Source organism: Bombus vosnesenskii, unplaced genomic scaffold, assembly GCF_011952255.1.
Source record: "Bombus vosnesenskii isolate JDL3184/JDL3185 unplaced genomic scaffold, Bvos_JDL3184-5_v1.1 scf7180000014769, whole genome shotgun sequence".
NCBI lineage: Eukaryota > Metazoa > Arthropoda > Insecta > Hymenoptera > Apidae > Bombus > Bombus vosnesenskii.
In genome coordinates, this window is record NW_022883632.1 from 267 (window position 1) to 26,763 (window position 26,497).

Consider the following 26,497-nt stretch of genomic DNA (forward strand, 5'->3'; position numbering starts at 1 on the left):
CGAAAATATAGAATACAAATTTTCTTTTTTAATTCTTCCATCGAGACAACGATCTACAGTGAGATCCGTTATAACGAGACGCGATAAAGTGCACGCGTATCGAGCGAAAATTCAAAGTCGATTTTCTCGAAAACAAAGTCTCGAACGAAAAATTTTTATTCTATATTTTCGACTTCTTTTTTCGCGTAGAATCACCCCCTTTCCGCTTGTACCACCAGTTACCAACCACTCTGTATATTCGTTCGAAATGAAAATTATCACAAAATTTTCAACACGTAATTCGTTTAAATACGTTAGAAGCAAAACACGTGCATTATGTAGCGCTTTTTGTTATACGGACCAGCTCAAACTCGGAACATTCACGTTTGCAGAGTAAACGGATTAATTTAAAATCGGAATTATATTTATAATCTTACAATTATCCTACAATTATGTTGATGGTATCGTTCATTCGGCTCGTCATCAATTGCTCCATATTAATAATAACCGGTTTCACTCGATAGATCTTCCATGTTCTATTACTGCAACATAAAGAATAATCGTCGTTAAGTATCTTGATATAATAATCAGTTATTCCGAGAGTCATCGACGATCAATTATCCCGCAGTGCTCGAATATATGGCTGTTTCGAAACGAACGTTGGTCGTGAATATCGCCTTTGGCGTATACTTCGCAGTGGCCAGTACAATTTTACCATGGATAGCCTATTATATCGCGAACTGGAGATATTTTACTTACGTTACTGCCATACCGCTGTTATCTGTCGCTATCACACCGTGGATTCTTCCCGAGAGCGCCCGGTAAGTAAACTCCTAATCGTTCGATTATTCGAATTCTCAACTTGCGCTTTGAGATTTATGCAAATTTACTTATCGATCCATATCACTCGTATTTGCTCTGTTCAAGCTGGTACGTTTCCAACGGGATGATGGACAAGGTTGTTGAGAAACTACGGAGAACAGCTAGGATCAATCGCAGAAATCCAGACTCGCGTATTTGCGATATATTCGTCGTAAGTTCGATCAAATAGAATTCTAGAAAGCTTACGCGAAATCATACGGTACAGTACTTGAATCTGTGCTGACAGATATATTTGATTCACGTCGAAAACACACAGACTCGCGAATGTATTTTAACATGCATAGACAGGTTTTAAAAATGAAACGCGATGAAAAATGAAATATGAAATGAAACTTGACTGTCGCGATTCCATTGTGGTATTATATCGATCTCGTACAAAATTTGAAGTAAATCTGGGAATTTATATAGAAATTATAAAATATTTACAATTTACAAGTACAATCGGGGATAAAAATAAGCTGCTATAGTTAATGGAAATAGATGTGAAGAAAGTATAATCAAATTAGTATCAGCCTCATATACTTGAGTTTTATTTATTATATTTCCTTCTAATAATATGCAGATAGTTCAGCAAATGATTGAAATGAATTTTTACATTTTCTCCACTAATCCACTTAGTTTTGTTCCCGACTGTATTTCGGATCAGAAAAGTATTTAATCAACCAACCACCCATTATATTAATAAATCTCGATATCAAAAGCCATGCCGACTAATTCCATAAAACAGAATGCAAAGTGCCACTGTTCGTGCTATCTATTAATGACGAATAAAATGAAAATAAAATTTCTTTTCAGTGTGTTATGAATTTTGAACTGTGTAAGGGCTAAAGGCACGACTCGTATTATATCTTTCGTTAATTATTCTCGAAATAAATTCTTGCAGAGTAACATGGAGGCACCGGACAAAATTCAAGAATCAGCGACGCTGCTCGATCTGTTCAAAACGCCACGGTTGGCGAGAAACACTATTCTTCTAGTTGCATTCTGGCAAGTATAAGATACGAGTTCATGTTGCGAGAAAACCTTCATAAATAACCGATACAATCTTGTAGGTGTTTCACCCTGATCTCGTTCGACGGTCACGTGTATTCATTAAAACTTATCCAGAGCTCGGTGTTCGTGTCGTTCTCGATCGCCTGTGCCACAGAACTTCCAGCTGGGTTATTACTCGCCCTGTTGCTCGACCGATGGGGTCGTGGACTCTGCGGATTTCTCACGATGGCAATGACCTGTGTACTCAGTATCGCTGAACTTATGCTGCATTCCAGTAAATATATCGATCTGTTTATTAAAGTAAAATTAAAACGATTATAATGACGTATTATTGAGAAAAATCTGAAATTAAGTTGATGACGAATGTAAAAGAATTTTGGCAACTTCGAAGGTATTAATCTTGGAAAATAATTATTTTGATGGAACTAGAATTTAGGAATTATTAGGAATTAATTTAGTGGCGAAATTGAAAGAGGTATGCACATTTTAGAAGCAATAATTTTCTATATGTTGGTTTTCTAGAATTTGGAGATTTATAGAAGTTTAAAGTTTTGTGTGAAATTTTAATTTGATTTTGATTAAGCTTCGATCGGACTATATTTTTAATTAAACTTACAATCAAGTATTGTGTACCCAGGATTAATTTTGTATTTTTTAATTTATTCCCCAGTGCTCGCGAAATTAGTAATGTCAATATTGTCGCGATTCTGTCTGAACATGGCAGCCAATGTTGGTCTTCAGTATGCAGCAGAACTTCTGCCCACGCCAGTCAGATCGCAGGGCGTATCTTTCATTCATATTTTCGGAATAGTTGCACACTCTTTGGCGCCATATATCACTGACTCGGTAAATAAATATTTATACTACTATTGTTGTTACAACATTTTTGAAACACCGCTAAGTACATCCACGTTCAACTTCTCTTTAATTTATTCCAAAAGATACAATAAGCGCTATTAGAAATTATGAAAAAGTTCTCATGTAAATTTTCTCATGAAAATGTAAAATAGTTTTTTTCTTACCTTAAAACAAGTTGTTTCCTGAAGAAGTTAAATATTATAAAAATCTGATCAAAATATTTCTCACTTTCTAGAAAGCCCGTTTTGGAAGTTGCAACCAACGCTTTTCTTTAACTGATCTTTAATCAAAAAATTGAAATTTAAAATAAAAAATGATGGAATAACTTAAGATATGAAACTATATTGGTTGAAACTTTCTAATGAAACTTTTTAAATGAGAAATACTTTGACCAGATTTTCATGGTATTTAACCTTTGCTCATATAAGTTAATATTTGTTCATTAGGCTGCAATTTGGGAGGGATTTCCAATGCTCATTATCAGCACGGTGTCCTTTTTTGGCGCTGCACTGGTTTTGTTCCTGCCGGAAACTGTCGGCCAGAATCTTCCTCAGACTATCAAGCAAGGCAAAGAATTCGGAAGGGACCAACATTTCTGGTCGTTGCCTTGCTACCATAAGACACACTTCAATGGACATCAACACTATCACTCCTGTGAACGATAATTATCTGATTTTTAATAATAATTCAATTAAAAAACACGAAGGAGGATTCGTGTTTTTTTAGAAGTAACAATATTACAAGCGGATCAGTCTGACGATTTTTGTACGAGAAAAAATCGGAACATATTATTTTTCTATTCTCCTACATTAATTTTTATTTTTACCGTTTACGTTTAAGAATTTGTAAGCCTTAATTATAAAAAGAGCGAGCTTAGAAATCGTGTTCCTATATAATTTTTATTATTATCTTTTAAGAGCTTTTATAATTTTAATGCTAATTTTCACTTGCGTTACGCACGTTCGAATCGTTCAGCGGTTGGTGCTAATTTGATATTCAAAGATATTACGTAGAATAATATCGAAAATGTTACGTAAATTAATAATTACGTAATTTATTAATTACGTAAATAATAAATTAGGGAGATTTAAATTTTTGATTCCTTTAATGTTTTTAACATTTTTCACTGGAATATATTGGACAAAATCTTATTTAAAAAAATAGTACGTTTAGATAATTTGTCTTTGTGAAAAGAAACAGTTTTATATCTTTTGAACGATTATCCACGTATTTTTAACGATTATTTATCTATTCGTTATATTTTTTTGTACGATTTTAAATAACGTACAATATTAATAAAATCCAAGCTTGAAGACTTTTTAAATTATTGTTATAATTTCTTCAGCACCAACTGCTGGACTTTTATTTATCTAAAACGAGTTGTGCGTACATTTAAAAAAAAAATAACTCTAATTGACTGTTTCTATGGTTTAGGAAGAAGAAAAAAAGAAAGGAAAGAATATTGTAAGCAAATCGTGCCATCGTATGACGATCAGTGTTCGTCGTTGTGCCAATAACAACGCAATCAATCTGAAGAAACCTATTCATAGTATTCATAATCATCACTCACGTATACATACGCGTATACACTCACGTCCATAAGATTGATTCACCGAATAAAACTTCCATAAACCTTAATATAAGAAACAATTCTACTTTTTATTTGCACACACATCGACGAATCCCCCGAACAAAAATAAACTGCTAAATATCTCTATAATTAAATACATTAATGCTCGATGATCCTCGTTCATCATTATACGTCTAATCTAACTCCATCCTATAATTAGGAGTTCTACGATAACGATCACTTATGTTACAATGTATTAACCCTTAACAGCCGAACTTAATTATAATTAATTATAGAAAATGAAATGCTTCATTATACGGATATTTGAAGTAATATTCTGTATTATACAGGGTGTCTGGTAATTGATACTGTGATAACCAGTGGTTAGTTAATGTGGTTAATAACCAGTGGTTAGTTAATGTGGTTAATAACCAGTGGTACAGGATAATACTATGTGAAAGGATCTGTTGAAAATATAGAACGAGAGATTTTCGTACGACGTTCGAGAGAATGAAATTCTGAAGCTTTGTCAACTCGTGTTCACACGACATTCACGAAACATATTCAAAATTTATTTTCTCGAAAATACGAAGAATCATCAGTTACGAAACACTCTGTACTATATCACATTATTATATCACTATCGTATTGATAAGAAATGTCGATATTATAACTCCTTAAGACTCCCTTAATATTTATTTGCGATTCAGCTTAATATGTATTGGCCCTGTGTAATTTCAAGATTAAAAATATAAAAGAATTCATTCCTGATTACGATATCGTACGTGATTTACAAAATCATCGACCGTCAAGGATTAAATGAGAATTCTCTCGTCCAGAATTATTTTCCAGACGATCGAATTATTATCCATTGTATCACGAGGATCGAACTAACTTGTAGCCTTGAACAATTATGTACAGTTGAATCTCTAGCGTAGGAATATTTCAAAGAATCTCAAGTTTTGAGGAACGATAGCTGATACTTGCAACGAACAATAGTATGTCTTTTTAATCGGTAACTGAAAGCAGGGGCTAGTCTCATAAGTACGCGAATGATTCTAACGATCGAATGATTCTAGTTGCTAGAATCATTGTTTAAAGGTGGTATAACGGAGATTGTGCGCTTAAGACAAACAGGTCGGAGGATCGAAAGGAACGAGATTGGAAATATTCGCGTCTCTTCACGAATCAGAATTTTACTATTTCTAATTGAACACGTGACGGAGTTTCGATCTGTTTCAAGTAACATTTAAACCTGAGTGTTACGTCGGGCGACTCTCTGCCTGGCCCAGGTCACACACCGCGGGCCAGACGGACGCCAGATGTCCGCTCTTCCGTACGGCGTACCCTCAATAGTCTTAAGCATCCATCATAAACCCGAGTCACTTGCCTGCTAAGGTCCTTCAAACAAACATCTGTTTCCGAGGAATTTCTCGAGACTATTGTCTACCACGGCTTAACTAAGGAAAGTTGGTTTTTCGCACGTACGCTGCAACTGTCCTCCCACTAACCACTTTCTCTCGAGGGCGGTTGAGACCCTTCGTTTAACCAATTAGAAACGAAGCCTATTCCCTCACTCTCCTAAATAACATCGGCACCAACAAATCCGATGGTCCCGTGCGCTAGACACACCCATCCTTAGCTTTCCTCCGACACATCATCGTCTCCCAAGACAGTACTGATTTTACATCCTTCAAACGGTCAACATCCTTCGAGCGGGTAGACACACCCGCAGATCAATCACTCATTCATCTCGTACATACGCACCAGTGTAACTATCCTCGTTATAAGTTGTGGAATAAACGGTGAAATATAACTTACTACTGTGTCATATTCCTATCAACCACCTCTGTTATCCTAACCGAAACAGGGGAACGACTACTTCGCGGCGTCGATTCAACGAATCGTAGCGAGAATTTACGCCTCTCGCTGACGCGTTTTCCTCGCGACCGCGTCTCTCCGCGAACGGTCGTAACATACAGGGTGGTTGGTAACTGGTGATACAAGCGGAAAGCGGGTGTCGTACGCGAAAAAAGAAGTCGAAAATATATGTCGGGTTATGGTTAGAATTTTGTAACAACTCTTCACGTGAATTAGCCATTGTTTCACAAAGCCGAGATTATATTTACACGTATATACAGGACTATCACAAAGCTTAACAAATAATAAGTCTAATGAATAATAAGTTTAACGAATGATAAAATTAGTGAATAATAAATTGTATGAATAATAAGTTTAATGAACACTATTAACAATGTCTTTGGGTTCAAACGAATCCACAGTCAACGGGATAACTCTTCACTAAACGTAAACTAATCTTAGGCGCAAAATACGATTGTTGAAAATGCTCGATGTATCACTCTCCAAAGCAATCACACGAATGCCAGCCTCGTGGAATTTTTCTCGCTGTACGATTGCATTTGTTTTCTATACCCGTTTGGAAGCATCGAGAAGGTTCCAAACGCCGTTGCTAGGCAGTTTCTGCCTGAAGTTTGATTATTAATACAACGTATGTCCTATTGTATCGACACCTCCGAGGCAACATCACACGTGGCTAGGCCCGACATATAGAATAGAATTTTTTTTTAATTTTTCCGAGCGAAAATTCAAAGTCGATTTTCTCGAAAACAAAACCTCAAACGAAAAATTTTTATTCTATATCTTCGACTTCTTTTTTCGCGTAGAATCACCCCCTTTCCGCTTGTACCATCAGTTACCAACCACCCTGTATATCTTTTCGTATATGATTATAAATTTCTCTGGTGTCTTAGTTTTTTCTAAAATAATATTGTAATCATTGCTGAGAATTTACAAGTAAAAAGTTCTAGCTGTGTAGTTTGTTCGATTGATGTTGGAAAGGTTAACTTACCAATAAATGATGAGCATGATAGTGATACGACCAAGTCGTGGCAGCTTGAAGAGATGTAGGACAGTGTATTGATTATGCGATTGATCCTTCTCATTCATCGCCTTGCAACTTTTCTCAAATTCGTCGAATATTTCTTGCTTCACCTCTTTACCGTTCACTTTAGCGAAGTTTTTCAGCATCTCGATCGCTTTGTCCACCCTGCCACTGGTTATGTACCAACTACGGAAGTATATGAAATACGCAAACGTTATAAAAGCCTGTAAGAAATTTTCAAAATCATCACTTTCACCAACCTTTTGTATCGACAAACTTTTTGTGCAAATTTGAATAGAGCTGTCTAGTTACGCATCCATCATTTATTTTGCACAGCTAAAAATGTGATGGCTTATCGAGAGAAAGATGTTGACCTTGAGATGTTTTATTATGTTTTATTTACGAGACAGAGGAATCGATGTAATAACCGATCCCAAGATAGTATGTATTGCTGGATAAAATATTACCCAATTTAATTCAGCTATAATTTTGGAATTTTTATGGTCCGGTCTCAAAGGACTTTTGATGTTTTAAGAGAAACTTTAACGTAAAAGAAATTTCTTATATTTCTTTGAGGATTATTTTTAAAGAATTTTCCGATGATACGAAGATACAAAAATAATCCAAAGGACGAGGTAAGATTAAATGTCTACTATACTATCGTATACTAATTTACTTACGAAATTTCTTTGTATTATATTTTTATAATGAAAAAGAAATTGGAATTAAACTACCGTGCACTTTCAGGAACAATCCATGGTCCTACAAACGCAACCACCATAGGACACGCGGTGACCATGCTGAGGATCCTCCAATTTGAGATCCAATATGCGATCCAAGGCAAAAGACTCGAGGCTGCCGCGAAATAAAGTCCAAACGACATGTTCGCTACCAGAGTTCGATATTTCGGACCGACATATTCGATCACTGAAAGAATAATTCGTGATATCGTTATTGTATTACATCGTTATAGAAATCTTCCCAAATGTTTCGTCAATTTCGTTTCTTCATTTGATATAATAATATTGTTTCCTTGTTTCCTTTAGGTTTGTCCTTTCTTCGTTTTTTACCAATCTAATTTCAAATATTCAGACTTATTTGTAGATTTTATAAATCATTAACATCGACAATGTAAGATCGTTTTGAATTAAAAAGAATTTTAAAAGGAACACTGCTTTCATCTCAATATCGAACGGAGAGTGCCTCAGTAATCGTGGTATAACCGAAGATTATTCTCCATAGGGAAATAGGTCACTCGAAAGATACAATTTCATACCAGAAAAGTATACAGAATTAAGTATCCTGTCGTTTAAAATAAAATATCTTAAAGTATCCCTAGACACATGTAATTTTAATACCAAACTAGATATACAATTACACAACAAATTTCAAATTACGAGATATAATTCCAAAATATAAAGTTTCAGTAAAATCATTTACCATTAAATATCTTAAAATTGATATCGTAAAATTCGAATAAAAATTTGACTTAAGAAAAAACAAACCGAAATAGGGCAATAAACATTTATTCAAACACGTCATAAATAGTTAATCGTTACGTAAAACGGGACCGATACCGGTGCCTCATTATTAGGTCATAAATTATAGTTTTCCTATTCTCAACAGCTTTTTCTCTCTTATAATTTTCTCGATGACTCACCGATAATGAAAAGCACGTTGAAGCAGTTATCGAACGAGGTACCGACGACTAATCTCGCCAGACAGAAGCTCCAGAAGCTGTTGCAAAACGCAGTGCCGACAGACGCGATGAAACCAACCGCGTTACACGCAACCAACGCTGGAATTCTGTCACAATGGTCGGCTATGTAACCGAATATTAAGCCTCCAAGAATGCTGCCGACGAAGAAGGCCGATTGTGCTGCTGAGCCGAGGAATAACGTGGTCGCATACTCATTCCAGCTGAAACAGAAAAGGGGGATGCTTTATGATTGCGGCTAGTTATGAAAAAACACCGCGTGGTTAGAAAATCGATAGAAGGTGAAGAGAATAAGGAAGACGACGAAAGGACGAGTAATAAATTCCGTAGTTTTCTAATATCATCAGAATTGAAAACCCGAGTCGTAGGTTAGTTAATTGTAGTCTTTTGGTAATATTTTTAGTAATAAAATAGTAGAGGTAGTTTGCATAATTCTTGGATATGATTAGAGAATTTGTCATAGTGGAAGGAATATAAATTTGTTAAGTAGAAGATAGTATCTCCCGATTTAAGTAGGACTTTTTTAGTAATAAAATAGCAGAAATAGAAATTAGAAATGTAGTATCGGGAAGAAGGGCCTAGGAAACGTCGAGCTAACTACAGACAATGTCGCGAGAGCCGAGACGCTGTCGGTTCCATCAATGCATTACCGGGTCCTTCAGGTAAATAGCTTTGCCGAAAAGACCTACGTGACCCTGGCTAGGAGCGTCTGTAGAACACGTGTGCGGTGGGCCCAGCAATAGACAATAGAGTGCTACAACGGCCAGAGAGGCAGTCGAGAAGCAGAGTGCGAGTTGAGCGGACACGGAGTGTGAGTCGGCGTGCGACGATATCGTAGTCTGTCCTTTTGTTATCGAATATCACTCATTAAAATACATCAAACTTTAAACTCTACCATCATCACTTATCACTTACTCTAAGAATCCACAAGTTACTACATATTTTGGGGGGCTCCAGCCGGGATTTAGAGTGCCAAGTGACAAGTGAAGAATTTAAGTGACGGTTTATTCGTGAAGGTGATATTTGAAACAATGGCTGACTACGATACAGGAGAAGCAGTATTGACCGACGAGCAGGTGGCTCAGATGCGAACATCTGAGTTAATAGACGAACTGAGAAGACGACGGCTGAGACTAGCGGGCAGAAAACGCGAGCTGGTAGAGCGATTGCTTGCTGCGTTACGCGTAGAACGGGAGCATGGTGCACGAGGAGACTACCCGGAGGATGACGACGTTGATTCAGAAGAAGACGACGACGACGATGAGATTAGCGTGGTTGGGGACCGTTTGGACGTTAACGGCCCAGGAAATCGCAATCTCAATAGGCAAGACGACAGAGTTCGGGTAACTCCAGTGTTAAGACGACCGAGGCAAGACGAGCCTAGGTGCATGCTGCTAACGTTCAGAGACGTAGAGGACTCGCTAGAGAAATTCAGCGGGGACGGTCTGCCGAGTGTAAGTCGATGGATCGAGGACTTCGAGGAAATGGCGAAATTGTGTGGGTGGTCAGACATCCACATGGTAGCTTTCGCTAAGAAACTGCTCACGGGCTCTGCTCAATCCGTCGTAAAGCGAGAACGATGCACGAAGTCCTGGACAAAGCTGAAGGAGGCGTTAAAAGATGAGTTCGAAGACGCCGTGACTGACCAACAGATACACCAGGAGTTGGCAAATAGAATGAAGAGACCAGACGAGAGTCTGCGACAGTATATGAACTGTATGCGTGAGATTGCGGGACAGAGAACAGTCGATATACCGTCGCAAGTCAGGTATATCGTTCAAGGCATTCCCGACGAGCCTGCGAACAAGGCTATGTTGTATGGAGCCAAGACTATGCAACAACTAAAAGAACGGTTGAAGCAGTATGAAGAGATGAGGGAGGACATGAAGGCGAAGACAAAGTTTGGGGGACACAAGGAGGATAAAGGAAAACGATCGGAAGTGCGAAGCCGGCCGAGGTCAACAGCGAGTGATAATAGAAGATGTTTCAATTGTGGCAGAGCGGATCACTTAAGTGCTAAGTGTCCGGAGAAAGGAAAAGGTATGAAGTGTTTCAAATGCAACGAGTTTGGACATGCGGCGGCGAATTGTACAGCGCGACAAGTGAAGACTTACGTAATCTCAAGACCGGAGAGGAAAAAGTACTTGAAGGACGTGTCGATAGATGGCTGCAGGTTTGTCTCGTTAGTGGATACAGGTAGTGACCTTACGTTCATACGATCGGATGAGTATGCGAGGTTAGGATCACCACCTCTGGGAAACTGCAAACTTAGGTTTGATGGTTTTGGTTCCGCTGGCAATAGTACCTGGGGCGAGTTTACAAGGGTAATGACGGTCGACGGGTACGACTTTACTGTCACCCTGCATGTTGTCTCGAATAAGGTAATGACAAGATACAGTCTACTCTTAGGTACCGATTTTTTAGACCAGGTAGAGTTGCGAGTCAAACGGGGCGAGGTGACATTTTTACGACTCGACGATCAGACCGACGGTCACGAGGACGCGCCGGATGTACTGAGGGTAAACGCGATAGAACAATTCGACGAGATCGACTTGTCGCATGTACGAGAACCTCATTACCGTGAAGCCATTCGGGATATTATTAAAGGGTATAGGCCGGAGAAGAAGAGAGACGTCGGAATAACCGCAAAGATAGTTCTGAAAAGCGACAAACCGGTAGCGCGAAGACCGCGAAGACTGGCGCCGTCGGAAAGAAAGGAAGTAGATGATCTGATGGAAGCGTGGACAAACGAGGGTGTCATCAAACCGTCAGACTCGGAGTATGCGAGTCCATAGTGGTAGTCCGAAAGAAAGATGGCTCTATCAGGGTTTGCGTCGATTTTCGTGAGCTTAACGAACTCATTGAGTGTTCACATTTTCCGTTGCCGTTAATTGAAGACGTTTTAGATGCGTTGCAAGGCGTCCAGCTTTTTACGACGATAGATCTAAAAAATGGGTTTTTCCACGTAAGTCTAGACAAGGATAGCCAGAATTATACCTCTTTTGTTACGCCCACAGGGCAATACGAATTTCTGAAGTTGCCGTTTGGTCTGAAAAATTCCCCTATTGTCTTCCAAAAGTACATATCGATGATTTACGAAGAACTGATGGATAAGGGTATTGTCATCGTATACATGGACGATATCATTGTCCTTGCAAAGAATTTAGAGGAGGCATGGGAACGCTTGCAAATGGTCGTAGAATTAACTGGGCAGTATGGGCTGGTCATAAATTGGAAAAAATGTCGTTTTATGCAGAGGGAAATCGAGTATTTGGGACACATAGTCTCGGGAAACACCATAAAGCCGTCCGCTCATAAAACCAAGGCCGTTGCAAACTTTCCCAAGCCAACGTCGGTTAGAAAAGTCCAGAGTTTCTTGGGACTTACAGGATATTTCCGAAAATTCATTAGAGGTTACGCGAAGATTGCCAAACCCTTAACCGATCTGTTGAAAAAGGAGATAGACTTCAGGTTCAGGGTATATCTGTTAGGTGTGCCGTTCACTATTGTTACGGATTGTCAAGCATTCGCCATGACGATGAGAAAGAAAGACTTGTGCGTGCGTGTGGCTAGATGGGCCTTGTTACTAGGCGAGTATCAGGTGTGTCATCGGCCGGGGAAAAGTATGCAGCATGTAGATGCTCTGAGTAGAAACCTCCTGCCGAGCACTATGTATGTGACGGAGAGTGAAGACGGGCTGATTGCACGGTTGAGAAGGGCACAGAACAAGGACATTGAAGTCCGCAGGATTTTGGACGCCGCAACGTGCAGTCAGGCCGATGGGTATGGAATAAGAAACAATATTTTGTATAAGGAGTGTAAGGACGATGTGCTAGTAGTACCGAAGGCGATGCGGACTCATGTAGTCAAGCAAGCGGCTATTTTGGGGAATCCACGGCGAATCATCTCCGATCGGGGAGCAGCGTTCACGTCCAACGCTTTCCGAGAGTATTGCGAAGGAGAAAACATAAAGCATTCATTAATCACGACGGGGGCGCCGAGGGGGAACGGGCAGGTAGAGAGGGTAAACAGGACTCTCATACCATTACTAACTAAACTGACTGCCCCTAAACTCGATGACTGGTATAAACATGTCGACCAGGTTCAGAAATACTTGAATTCCACCGTAAACAGAAGCACAGGGAAGACTCCTTTCCAGCTACTGGTCGGGGTCGAAATGCAAGTCAGGGAAGAGGCGAAGATTAGAAAGCTGATTGACGAAGAGTGGGCCGCGAGGTTCGAAGAACAACGTCGCGAGCTACGTGAGGACGCGAAGAGGAAGATCGCCGCAACTCAAGAGGAGAATCGTCGAAGTTACAATAAAAGAAGAAAGAGCGCGAAGCAGTATCAAAGGGGAGACCTTGTCGCCATAAAGAGAACACAGTTCGGCGCAGGGTTAAAACTCGGGGGCAGATTTTTAGGTCCGTACCGGGTCGCGCGAGCCATGCGGAATGACCGCTACACTGTGGAGAAAGTAGGGGAGCATGAGGGGCCCGCGCGCACCTCGACGACTGCAGATTTCATGAAGCCTTGGGTCCTGAACGCCGAAGATGACGCATCCGACGATAGCGAGAATGGACATAACATCTGAGGGCAGATGTTACTGCAGGATGGCCGAGTGTAGTATCGGGAAGAAGGGCCTAGGAAACGTCGAGCTAACTACAGACAATGTCGCGAGAGCCGAGGCGCTGTCGGTTCCATCAATGCATTACCGGGTCCTTCAGGTAAATAGCTTTGCCGAAAAGACCTACGTGACCCTGGCTACGAGCGTCTGTAGAACACGTGTGCGGTGGGCCCAGCAATAGACAATAGAGTGCTACAACGGCCAGAGAGGCAGTCGAGAAGCAGAATGCGAGTTGAGCGGACACGGAGTGTGAGTCGGCGTGCGACGATATCGTAGTCTGTCCTTTTGTTATCGAATATCACTCATTAAAATACATCAAACTTTAAACTCTACCATCATCACTTATCACTTACTCTAAGAATCCACAAGTTACTACAGAAATAATAATAATAACAATAAATATTCGATAAAAATGTCTTGAGTCGTAAGAAGTTACCAAGCGCGTATTTATACGTTCAATTCGAAATATGTCTATTGTACAGTTGTAACTTTCACTTTTCGATTTATGCGATATTATATAAACGGATTCATGTTCGTGATTTAAAACGCCGAGACGTACAAATAATTAAGGATGACAAGGTTAATTTTATGTTCCGTTATAAACGAGCTCTGTTAAGATGCAAACAGCATAACAAGTAATTACACCTACGTCTAAGTTCGTGCAACCAACAAGGACTTCTTTTATAATGACTGCATTATATGCTATCGTCAGCATAGAACGACGGTTCCAACAGTTTTAATTTAAATAAAAATTTGTTAATCGGTGTCGAAAGTTTGAAGTTACTTTATATAAAGAATATAGTTTTCTCTTGTGATTTTACCTCGACAGCTATGGATTTGTATGGTATCATCGTGTGATCAAAGGTCCATCCATATTGGCATGGTTATTGGCCAGGATGGGTCTGCCTCTCTGATACCACTCTCCAATATGTCGGTATAGTTCACATTGTACATGTTACATCGCGAAAACGAAGTCGCACCTTCCGCCAGCAATTCCTCACTCGACGCTGGAGGGATCGATAGTGCAATCCTACATAAAACAAGAATACGTTACATTAACGATGATGAAATTTGCAAGAAGTATTTTTAAGAATACTAATTTTCCTTTGATTTTCTTATCTTTTTTTAAATAACCAAGGAACAATGACAGCAAATGGTAGAGAGAGGGAGAGAAATTGGAAAACTAAGATGAAAATTCTACTCAAAAGTGCATAGTTTTTAATCCTAATCTTAAATTAGTCCAATTCCTTGAAACTTAATTCGAATCCTGTTTAAATAAAAAATGTGACAAAAGTAATATACATAACAATATAAAAATCTATAATAATTTCTCTAATAAAGAATAACGACGATATCAGTAACAGTAATAACACATTATCTTTAATAGTGTTTACATTTTCGCATTTTTAAATTTTCTGTAAAAATAAAATTCGCATAAAAATCCGCGGCCTATTTATTATTTATAAATCTGCTTTTTCAAAAAAAAAAAATCTAAAATGGGAAAGGTGAAAAAATAAAACAACAGGAAAACAAAAGCACAAAATATAAAAGAGGAAAAGAGACAATGACCGTAAAAATAGGAACAAAGGCAAGAGCTGGAAGGACGATCGTCCCGTATCTGTTGCACTCCGAGGCATTCGAATTGTGTTGGGATTTAATTACCGATCGCTGCACGTATCGGTGAGTCTATTTCCAGACAAATAAACGGTACGCGGGGAGATTCGAGAAATTATGCGAAACGAAAAAGAATTTCCTAGCCGATCAGTTCGCGGAACACGTGAACGTCTAGAATCTGCCGGAGGTCGTCGACCAAACTGGTTTCCGGCGGGCCCCCGGAACGCTAAGAAATCGTCGATCTACAAAGCGATAGTTTCGCCTTGGCCAGGGTGATTCAATGGAAAACAAGCGTAACGAACGATTTTCCTCGTTGACGCATCGTAGAAAACCAGATCTCGCATGCGTCGTCAAGAATGGTAACACGATTCGTTGGAATCGTGCCATCCAGACTTCCTATCCTTTCACCGGTAATTCCTTACGTTCTTGAAATAGAACACGTGACAAAGACGTTGATAATAGTATAACTATGTAATCGCGATTTCCAACTATTTTTATCTCGTCGCAAACTGGTTACAGGTATCTCCCCCACTCCCGTACGACACGATATTTACATATGCATTTACATATACAACGCGATACCTGGGTTTTCCTGATTCAATAAACACAGTTGTTTCGTGCAAGTTATCAGATATTATATTGTGGTTTTAAAGAAACAAATTGTCGCGATGCGATACGTTATCACAGCTGAGAAAATGGAAATCTCCGTGCAAGTGGAAGATTCTGTCGTCGAGAATATTTATTGCGACCTGCATGGAAAACAAACAGGCTTTCGAGAAGCCTGGTTTAAACTACGTGCACGTGACTTGAACAGATATGTACATATGCATATAAATTGTCTCCTATAGAAGGTGGTTAATTCTAGACATCGAAAGGAACGTCTTTAATGAAAACATGTATTGATTTGTTATACGATCAACATGATTATTGACCATTTCGATCTGCCCGAGCTGAAAATGTCTATCGCGTAACAGGGTAAATTCGAACATAAAGAAACTATGTAGGATCGTTCGTTACGTATAACTCAATAATTCAAATAAGACAAATTGCACATAAAGTGTCACTTACTTTTGTTTGTCTGTGAGGTTCCATCGTTCGAGTTCCGGAACGGTACACCAGTGTTCAGCTGGCAATAGCGTGATGAAGAACTGCGTGAAGTAGAGGAACGCGTAGACGAAGGTGAAGGAGAATGATGAAAAGGAACCATTGGTAGCGGCTGGCCTCGCCAACGTACGGTAGTATGTCGTCGAAGGTTTTGATCTTCGGACGTTCGCCCTCCTCGGCTTTTACGGACTCCACCATGACTGTCATTATCTCGATATCTGCGAATCAACGATCCTCGATCACCTACTTAACTCGAATTACACGTTACGAGGAAACTAAGTTCAAGGTGAATGGGGTCTTATTAGGTCGTCGAATAAATTCGTGTTGCAATGCGTTCATACCTTTTTATGTGTTTTAGGAATACAGATCGATAAACGATCAAGGTGATCGATCTTATGATATACAGTGGCTCACGGAAGTACTCGAACACTTTCATATCACGAAACGTTCTATAATTTCGTTAGCACTCTAACGAGATACGATTATCGAGATTATAATAGTAAAATTTGGAATCAATCTGAGATTGTATATTTGTTACGCCATGCGGCTTGCCATAGATCATATTCTTAACTGTCGGTCGCGGCACTATAATGTCGCAGACGGATCGTCGCGGCTGCCCGGCAAAACAAACATTGTAGTGGCAAGCGCATATTAAGCAGGGCGACCTCCAGAAACGTCGATTCGTGGCCGTTATTTTATCTGGCGTAAAAGAATGTGGCGTGATCCGAAGGTATGTCGCCTTCCAGAAAGAATCAGAACGTTTCGAGAAGCCAAACAGTCCACACATATCTTATATCGCGCATTACGTAGTCACATTTCTTTTTGTTGTTCCATTTATATCTTTCTAGTTAATAAGTTGTTGCAATAAACATTAATTTAGTTGTGTTAATTCTGTGAAATTTCATTGAACTACCCTTATTATCATAATCGAAATAAGGGAATCGATCAGTTCGTGGCGTCGATAATCGTAACGAGAACTTACAAATCTCGTTGACGTGATATCTCGCGATCGCGTCTCTCCGCGAATGATCGAAACAATATTGAAGATATATATACATGAGACAATGTATATATATTTCGCAAATATATATGTTAAATGAAAAATTAATATGTATATAACACATGATGATGATTTTACTACGTACATCGTGGCTTATTATTCTTATTAATTTAGCGAATAATCGACTGCTCAAATACTCTGGTAATTTTTATATATAAAATAACAATAATATATGTTTCCAATAAATATATGAAATTTCTATATACACGTTTAGATCTGTTTCAAATTTTCTCAATGTAATTACGACGATCGTGTCTCACTTCAGTGTCAATGAAATCTCAAAGTGTCTCGTATAAAAATCACCAAAGGTTTGTTTAAGTGCCCGAGTACTTTCACGTGAGCGACTGTTGTTTTAGTAGCAAGTTCTCTTATGTCTATTTCTTCGTTACATTTAGCCGGATAATTTCTCATGTTTATCAACGTGTTATGATGTTTCTCTTATTAAGCGGAGAAATCTCTTCTTCGCTAAATTTTCTTAAACGGGTTCAAGGTGAGGTGAACCACATTGTTGAAATCAAGATGAAGAAGATGAAATCTAAAGTCGAGATGAAAGGAAGTAGATGTTTGTATTGTCTAGATATATTGCCATGCTACTTTTTGACACGATATAATCTTAGGTAAAGGCTAATTCAAGGTGATACAGAGTGTACTGGAAAAAATGATTTGAATTTGCTAGAGAGGAAGAGAAAAGGAAAGATCCTTGAACATTTTTGCAAGGTTATTGCAAAATGGAGGATACTATCGAAGGCTTATTGCTGTCACTTGTACGTTCTAACTGGAGTGTCCTTTAAATAATTTGCTTCTTATTAGATCCTTTTTGCAAATAGGAAGATAATATTTTTGGGACGTGAGAATTGTTAAATAAAAATGTAATGTAATCAGATGTAAATTGTCATTGGAATAGAAGAGTTTGTTTAGAAGAAATGATCATGAAATACACAAAATGTATCATGCGTAATGTGTAAATAATAATTAATTCCAAAGACAATTAATGAAAATTTTAAATAACAGAGCACCATACCTCCGGTTCCTGCTTATTTTGACACTGTGCAGAATGTCACACGATTGTTGCCTTTTTTTTTTTTAAAGATTATTCAGTTAAGAAACAAGCACCAATAAAAGAGCAATTATAGTTAATTATTAAAAAATCCAAGTAGGTATTACATAAATAAAATTATCAAGGAAGATATTTATCGTAAAGATTGTGTGCTTATGAAAGAAGTAAACGAAATTATTGTAGCGCCATAGTAATTTGTATGAATCTTTGAATCTTGTTTAAATAAAATTTTCGATAAAAATTTGATTCTATCAGTGAACGATTACTACAGTTAATTACTGGATAATTAAAACAAGTAAGTAAAATTATTGTTACAATAATCCCGACAAATTCGTGATATTATTCAACTAGAATCGTTAAGAAAAAATTCGACACCGTTAGCGAACGCCATTTTACTTTTACTTCACGAAGGCTAACGTTATAAACGTTGAATCAAGAGCAATCATTTTCAATATAAAATATACGCGCGAAAGCTTTTGCTCCCTTTGATAATTGAATCCTTAATTTGCCGCCAATTAAACTCTTTCCCAACCACCTTCGTCTTCTAAGAAACCTTTCATACCCCAAAGAGAAATCCCCTTTTGCACAAACTCGCTTTTTTTCAACCATCGTACAACACGATATGATATTTACACCGTGCAATTTACACGATTCAGATCTCAATCTTGCAAATCATTTCGAAAATAGATCGATGATTAAATCGATTATAAAATCGTTCCTGCAAGTTTTAATTGATTAATTATTTCTTTATTTGATGAAATATTATTTATTATTTAAATATCGTTAATTTACTAGCGTTCAATGAAATTTCTCGTAGAATTAAGTTCGTTTAAAATATTATTAATTTAATGACATTTTTTGTAAGATAATTGCGGTTAGATTTGATCTTTCACGAAATCTACGAGATGATCGCGTTCGATTAATCACCGATGTAGCGCATATGTAAAACATTTAAAACAGTCCATACATAGATGTTTCATAAGTGTAGATGGTTATTTATTACGGTTCTGTGTAATTAATGTTCGTTGCGATTACCACGAACTTAGATAAAAAAAAGAGTATTAATGACGAGAGAACCGGAAGTGACCAGTCCGTGACATAACTGTTATTTTCTAGGGGCTTGGTAACATTTGCATAAATTATTTCGCGTATACTGTAACGCACTTTACGTTACAACGGTATGTCGATGGACACGAGAAAAGAATTTTTCTACCACAAATTGAATGGCATTTTTGGCGATAATGATTGTGTGGAATGATGACTACTTTAATTGAGATTCTAATCGAGATTCAAGTGATATATGAAGTTTGTACTTTCCAATAGGATAAATTGAGAAAAATGTCTTCGAAAGAGAATATGCTATTTTTGAATACACCATTTTTTAATAAGTCTAACAAATTCTGGATCTTTTAATTCACAAGGTTGCAAATCTCCAAATTGTTCAGTCTGAATTTTCGAATCTTCTAATCTCACGATCTTCGAATTTTCTAATCTTCGAATCATTAAAAATCCTAATTTTCATAGAATTTTCAAGGAAGCTATAAAATAAAAATATAAAATATAAAATAAGAAAATTTGAAAAAGATACATAATGCGTTAGATCCAACACCATTTGCTCATAGTAAAAAAAAAAAAAAAGATACAAGAAATTGTATGCAAAATAGGTAAACGTATTATAGTAAGTATTAGTCAATTATAGCAGATTGCTATCATTAATCAGTAATTATCCGAGTCGTAGCTGCATCTGTATATACATGAAGTATACAACACTAAAAATACATTTTCCTTAACAAAAATACTGAATAAACACATTCCTACGTAGCAACTAGTCAGCTGTGATAAATTGTTCGCTTTGAACAACGATCGACTAAGTTAGCATTGATTTCCGGATTGTGCGTAAAGCGTGCAATAAAACGAACACGTGTTTATCCCTAACGTTAAGCCAGGACCACCTAAATTAATACGAATTTTCCCATCAGGTACCGTCCTTATTCTGACAAAAAAATGCAAGCGATATTTGTGCATGTAAATAATTTGCCTGTGTGTATATATAATAACTTATATGAAACAGTATTGCGATATTTCTCGTACATTGCTAGATATAATGATTTTAAATAATTCTGGCTCAAAAATTCGATTAAGAATTACATTGCAATTTCTAGAAAATTGTTACAACATTAAAAAAGCGAGATCCCTTAGAATATGGTATATCAAAAAAATCTTACAACCAATAATTTTACGATTAAAAAATGTAAGAAACCTCCCCAAAGTAATCGATCCGTGAAATTAATGAGAAACGTATGCTCCAGCAAAAGCTACGCGTGAATATTGAACACAGCTTCAAAACCGACCTTTCCCGATTGAAAACGCATAGCAGAATGGCAATAACTCGTCCACCGACGCACCAATGAAAATGGAGGCTCGTAACGATCGTCATAACTCGAGTGTCAAACGTTCTCGGTAACCGGTTACACAAAAGTGCGCACCTTGAACAACTATTACATCCCAGAACTAATTAATAAGAGCGATCATGGCTAGCATGGATACATATAGTTTGCATACGTGATTTTTCCCTGCGGGGCCAGTTTTCTCGCCTTCGAATCGATCAGGGAAAGCGATCGTGATCGCGATCGAGCCATTGAAATTCATTCGATGCACACGAGATACAGCATAGCGTTTTGATCTCGCGGAACTCGCACAAACTACAAAGTCAAACTTACAGACTCGTAACAATACAAAGTGGAACGATCGTTTGGTTTCACTTCCAACCGTAAGTCTTCCTATTGATTGGTGTTCTTCTTGGTCGTAAGGGAAAACGAAGAAAAGAAAGGAAAGAAATCTGTTATTAATATTGGAATACCATCGTGTTCGAGGAATTATCGTTCTATTTATTTATTTATAATGGCGTTATCGAATTAATTGTTTCTTAATATGATACATTAAAACACTTATTGTAGTCGATAGAAACAGAAATTTTATTTAAGATTGCAATCCCAATTATCTGATTTTCCTGACGGACAATTTATATGGATCGATTGGAATTCATATAACAAGAGTTCACCAATTTTCTTCGCTACTCATCATTTTTCGTTCGCGTGATACGAGCTCACGTTCAAGTGAGTGCTTCAAATCGGTAAAAGTTCGATTAATTAATCGAGTTCTACCATATTTAACGCGAATAAGCTTTTGCATAATAAGCAACGAATGAAATAAAAATTTGTTGTAATACACAATGAGTAAGTTAGATTAATTATCGCTTTATATGATAAAAGTCCATGGTCCAGCGACAACATTGGAATTATCTTTTTCTTATTCATCTTGGAATTTATGATTGTTTACGGCGTTCTTTTTTGCGACAAATTGAGCTTATGGAAGTAATTTCTCTTCTAGAAAAATTGAACGCTAACGCCGTGTGCCAGGATAATGTGCAAGAACTAATGTACAAAGAGTTAATCATTTTGGCTTCTGAAAGACTATATGAGTCACGGTTGTCCTATTCTTGTTGCTTAATTGCAGTGTTTGACCACCTGTTCTAGAATAGTGAGTTTACCTCTCACTGATCGGCACCGATTGGTATTTTGTAGTACAGTGCTTTGTTAGTCGATCGTGGCATTTAAACATACCAAGTTCATAGAGAAGAAGGCAGTTTTCTAAGTTTACGTTCTTTAGAAAAACATAATTTTATCATTAAAACGTCCGACCTTTTGATACCCATCTAAATATGTTATACATAGTCTCGATAAATATCACGATAATGGATAAGTATATATAGTCGCGTTTCTGTTCCAATAAAAGTGAACACTATCGATGAACACTAAGTGATGCTATCGAAAATACTTGTATATTTTTAGAAATTCCAAAAACAACAAATCCGATGTCAGTGATTTTGTCTGATTTGCTAGTTTCTAGCGTTAAGATTGAATACACAGCTGGCAAATTTTCTATTTCAAAGATCTATTTAACTTTGTGATTAAACAGCTTTCTACAAAGTTTTGCGGATTTGTTAGTTATCTTCGAAAGAATAAGCAAGCTTTAAAGGACTTTGATCTAGTAAGTTTATTCCTCTTCAACCTTATACTTAATCATCAAGTAACGCTATAATTAGAAAATCAACATAAATGGATTTATCATATTTCTTCTGTCTAACCTTCTTTAAAATAATTAGCTGTTAAATGAGCCAGAGTTCTAGGAAATCTCCGATGCTGTTGATCTTCAACGAGATACAGATATCTGACAGATACTATCAAAATTCTATAGACGTCTATCCTTCAACTCTCAGCATACCAATATTTATGCCATCATCGACGTTTCTTCACAAAGGGTCCTTAAAGAAATTTATGATTCTGTTACTCCTAAGTTACTTTGTACTGTTATATTTTTGTCATAATAGTGCCTACTAGAAATGTTTACCTAGTATATAAGTTTCACTATTATTACCATTCTATCGTATGTTGTACTCGGAGTTAGTCACAGTTTCTCAGAAACGTCTAACTTACTCTTAGTTATCCTGGCACAGACGCTGTGTTTCACTTACTGAAAAAATAAACAAAAGAAGCAAAATGATGTACGTAATATACTAAAACATTCTAAGATACCGTGGTAATTTTTCTATTTCTTGTGTAAATCATTTCAACTTGTTTTTTTAATGTTTTTATTCCTAATTGGTACACCGAAATGGATGTAGCAAATGTATATCACGGTATTATCCAAATAGCCTAATATCCGAACGTTCTATTATCCAAACACAATATTTCTTCGTAACGAATGCCCTTTTCCGTTTCAAATATGTACATACGTATGTCGTCAGTGTTCATACACAATGTACTCTTTCCTTGATTTGATTCATTGAATTGTGATTATACGAATTTGGTATGAAACTAGGAAGCGTTCTAACTATCGCAGGAAAATACGATGTAAACGAGAAAACTGGAAAGTGATGTAAGCGCAACAAAATTAGCAAAAATACGCGATATTGGAGAAGCCAGAATCACAGACATTAAAGGAAGAAAAACATAATTGAAAATTCTTCAAAGCACGTAGATTCCTCGGATGTTGGCAACGGTAGAAAAGCCGTAAGTATTCTGATGTAATGAAATGTTTCACGTAGACGATAATAATGGCGATTTTATATAAATGAAAACAGCAGACGAAAAAGCTAATGAAAAGATATCTTCTCATGCCGAAGCACTCGTGGCACTCGTAGAAGAACTCCGATGATTCAAAGTACGATAAAGAACGTAACTCTGTGTAGTTATTTACGTTGAAAAAATTATCTGATTATGGATTCATAAATATTTAAAGAATCTGTCGATTACTCTTAAACTGTATTTGGATAAATGAAATTTCGTCTTCCTATTATTTCAGAAAAGAGAGGCTCTACTACATTGTCTGCAGTATGTTTCTAATAATTAGTAAAATATCTGAACTAAATAAATGTAGACGTGAAAGTCACTGCACATCAGTATATTAAGGGTCAACACAAATACACTGACTGTCACATCACGAAGACATTTTAAAGAACTAATAAGGACAAAATTGTTTATTTAACAAATCAAAATCTCGATCAATTAACGGACCACCATTATATCGTGATATTTAACGAAACTTCCAATCTTAAGAGGCATATATTATTATATTATAGCAGTGTTATAGCAGTCATTGGCTCGGATTTTAATTAAATTGGTCGTGAAAGTGAGAAGAAGTAAAGAGACCGAGTAATCACGAAGAAATGGTATGTATGTAACTTGATCGAAGCAAATACCAAACTTTTAGTTGTTATCTTCAACGAGGGAAATTTGGTCATCTAAGTAGGTTATCGACGCAAGTGTTAATGAAAGATAAAACACGATTGGAGCAATGAAAGGACTTCATTCTTTTTCCTTCTTCGCGAAATAGCAAATATACAGTAGCTCACGTGAAAATATCTGAATATTTGTGCAAACATTTTGTAAATATATCATGTGTATTATGTTCGCGATCAATGAATATCACAGTAGTTCCTATATGAGTTTTCAGATTGACTAAAAATTTGACTGACCTACAATAGTCATGTCTCATTCCGATACTAAAGAAATTTTTAAATATTTTATGTAACGCATACAATAAAGATACGTATGTTATCTATGCTAAATGCTGAAATACTTATAGAAGTCCTTTATGGATATAGTAGATATTATGATATGTGTGTTAGGCGAAACATTTTGAAGTTTAATTATCACCGTAATGAGACACGGCTAAGATAACACAGGTACGGTTATATCGAACAAGTTTTTCCCGATATGCTTCATAATGTTTCGTGTAACAGATAACATACATTATGCACCAAAGCCTTTTACGACCAGCGTTCAAATACTTTCACGACGAACCACTGTACCAAAATTCAAGTCTCACGCGACACATCGATACGAATGATCGGTGCAAACAAACGTTTACCTTTTCCACGATCGTCCGAGAGCAACGCGAAACTTCACTCGGCGTATCACAAATCTCGTCGTGGTTTTGTTTCTAAAACGAGAAACTCTCTGCAGAAGTCACAGAAATAAAATGAAATCTAGCTTCTTCACTTTTGTCCGACTCGATAAGTCGATTTCGAACAAACTTTACTCTTTTCTTCTTCTTCTTCTTCTTCTTCCGGATGTCTTTTCACTGTTTCAACAGGATAAAACGGAAATTGGAAAAATAACAAAAAAAATCGCGGATCGCAACGACTCTCGTGATCCTGTGATCCAAGTCCAGGACACGTGCTCGATCTCGATCGTCACAATGATCTTGGGTGCACGGATCCTCGATTTTTCGGACGCCGCGCTACATCGTCGTTTAAAAGGGGGCACGCACCGACTGTTCGCCGCGTGGACAATTAGCGGGGCTTTATAGCGTGTGCAAACGAAAGCGGAGCCCCACCAGCGTCGTGTGTGCGGCTATTGGACGATGACTTTGGTTCCCGTGGATCGTCCCGTCGACAGCAACGCCGAAGTCGAAGACGTCACTGGAGAACTGCGGGGATTTTACGATTCCAAAGAGCCGCTTCTCCTGCTTCACCGCGACCGTTGGGTTTTCTCGTGACTCGTTTGCACGCTTTTTTCCCTTCTCGCTCTTCTCACTACCATCGCAATCTTCCTTCTCCCTCGTCGCTTTGTCGCGACACGTATACGCGACCGGAAAGCGAGAGACATAAACTGGTGACGCGCAGGTGAGTGTACCTGCCGAGAACGTTGCGACGTTGTTGCATGGTTTGATATGTTTCCTCAAACTGTGTTTGGTTAACTAACTTAATTCGCCTGTTGGTGACTCATGGAAATTTGAGTGATATTACGAGGTGCAGTTGCGGAGTATTTGGAGTGAGAATTTGTGAATTTCCTGTGTTTCACCATGTTACGTATGGTAATTTACAGTGTTGTTTGTATAGTATAGTACAGATTGGAAGAGATACAATAATAAGCAGACAGCTAGGCTGGTTAATTGATCAGGAATATTAATTGAGTATGAATTGTTTAGCAAGGAAAAGAAAAAAGTATAATTCTAAGTTGCTTTGCTGCGTACATTGGGATTTATGATATACGAAAGATCGATTTCTTTCAGGTAGGAAAGAATGATTATAAAATAGAAATTATTACGTAATTTTTAGTATCGCAGGTTTACCGTGGTATTGAATTCGGCTAATGATATGTGAACTGGAAAAACAATGATCATGTGAATCAAATGTTGATTATCCATCCGTCGAGGCGTTAGTCAGATATCGTGTAACTGATAATTCCTTGAGTGGTTTTCAAAGTCGAACGATGAAACAATTTGAAATAATCGTTCCATTATCGACGAAATGAACGAATTTATCTAATGGGGCTCGTTAATTTATTCGACTTTTAATATTAATTACTAATTGTTATAGAAATTGATTTAACAAATTTGATATAAATTGATTTACCATTAATTAATCGATGGTAGAAAAGAGACGTTGGAAAATGAGTAATATGTAGCTTTAGTTTTACAGATTTTACAAAATAAATGTTACTATTTAAGAAGAAATAAATTTGATGGGGTAAAAGCTATATGGAAATATACTAACGACTTAACGAATTTAAATTTAAAGGACTTTAGAAACAAAGAAACAGAGACAAACTTTAGTTCTCGATGATACTTG

At 37.4% G+C, this 26,497-nt stretch overlaps 1 protein-coding gene and 1 pseudogene across 1 annotated transcript; one reads left to right on the forward strand and one right to left on the reverse strand.

The window, feature by feature from the left end:
- The first annotated feature begins 248 nt into the window (after positions 1–248).
- LOC117240544 (solute carrier family 22 member 3-like) lies at positions 249–3,444 on the forward strand. Its single transcript, XM_033506560.1, has 6 exons — positions 249–800; positions 907–1,012; positions 1,745–1,848; positions 1,914–2,128; positions 2,525–2,700; positions 3,159–3,444. The coding sequence occupies exons 1-6, from the start codon at positions 619–621 to the stop codon at positions 3,375–3,377; spliced, it is 1,002 nt and encodes a 333-aa protein (XP_033362451.1). The 5' UTR covers positions 249–618; the 3' UTR covers positions 3,378–3,444.
- Positions 3,445–7,119: 3,675 nt separating this feature from the next.
- Positions 7,120–25,212, reverse strand: LOC117240543 (annotated as a pseudogene).
- Between the last annotated feature and the right edge of the window lie 1,285 nt (positions 25,213–26,497).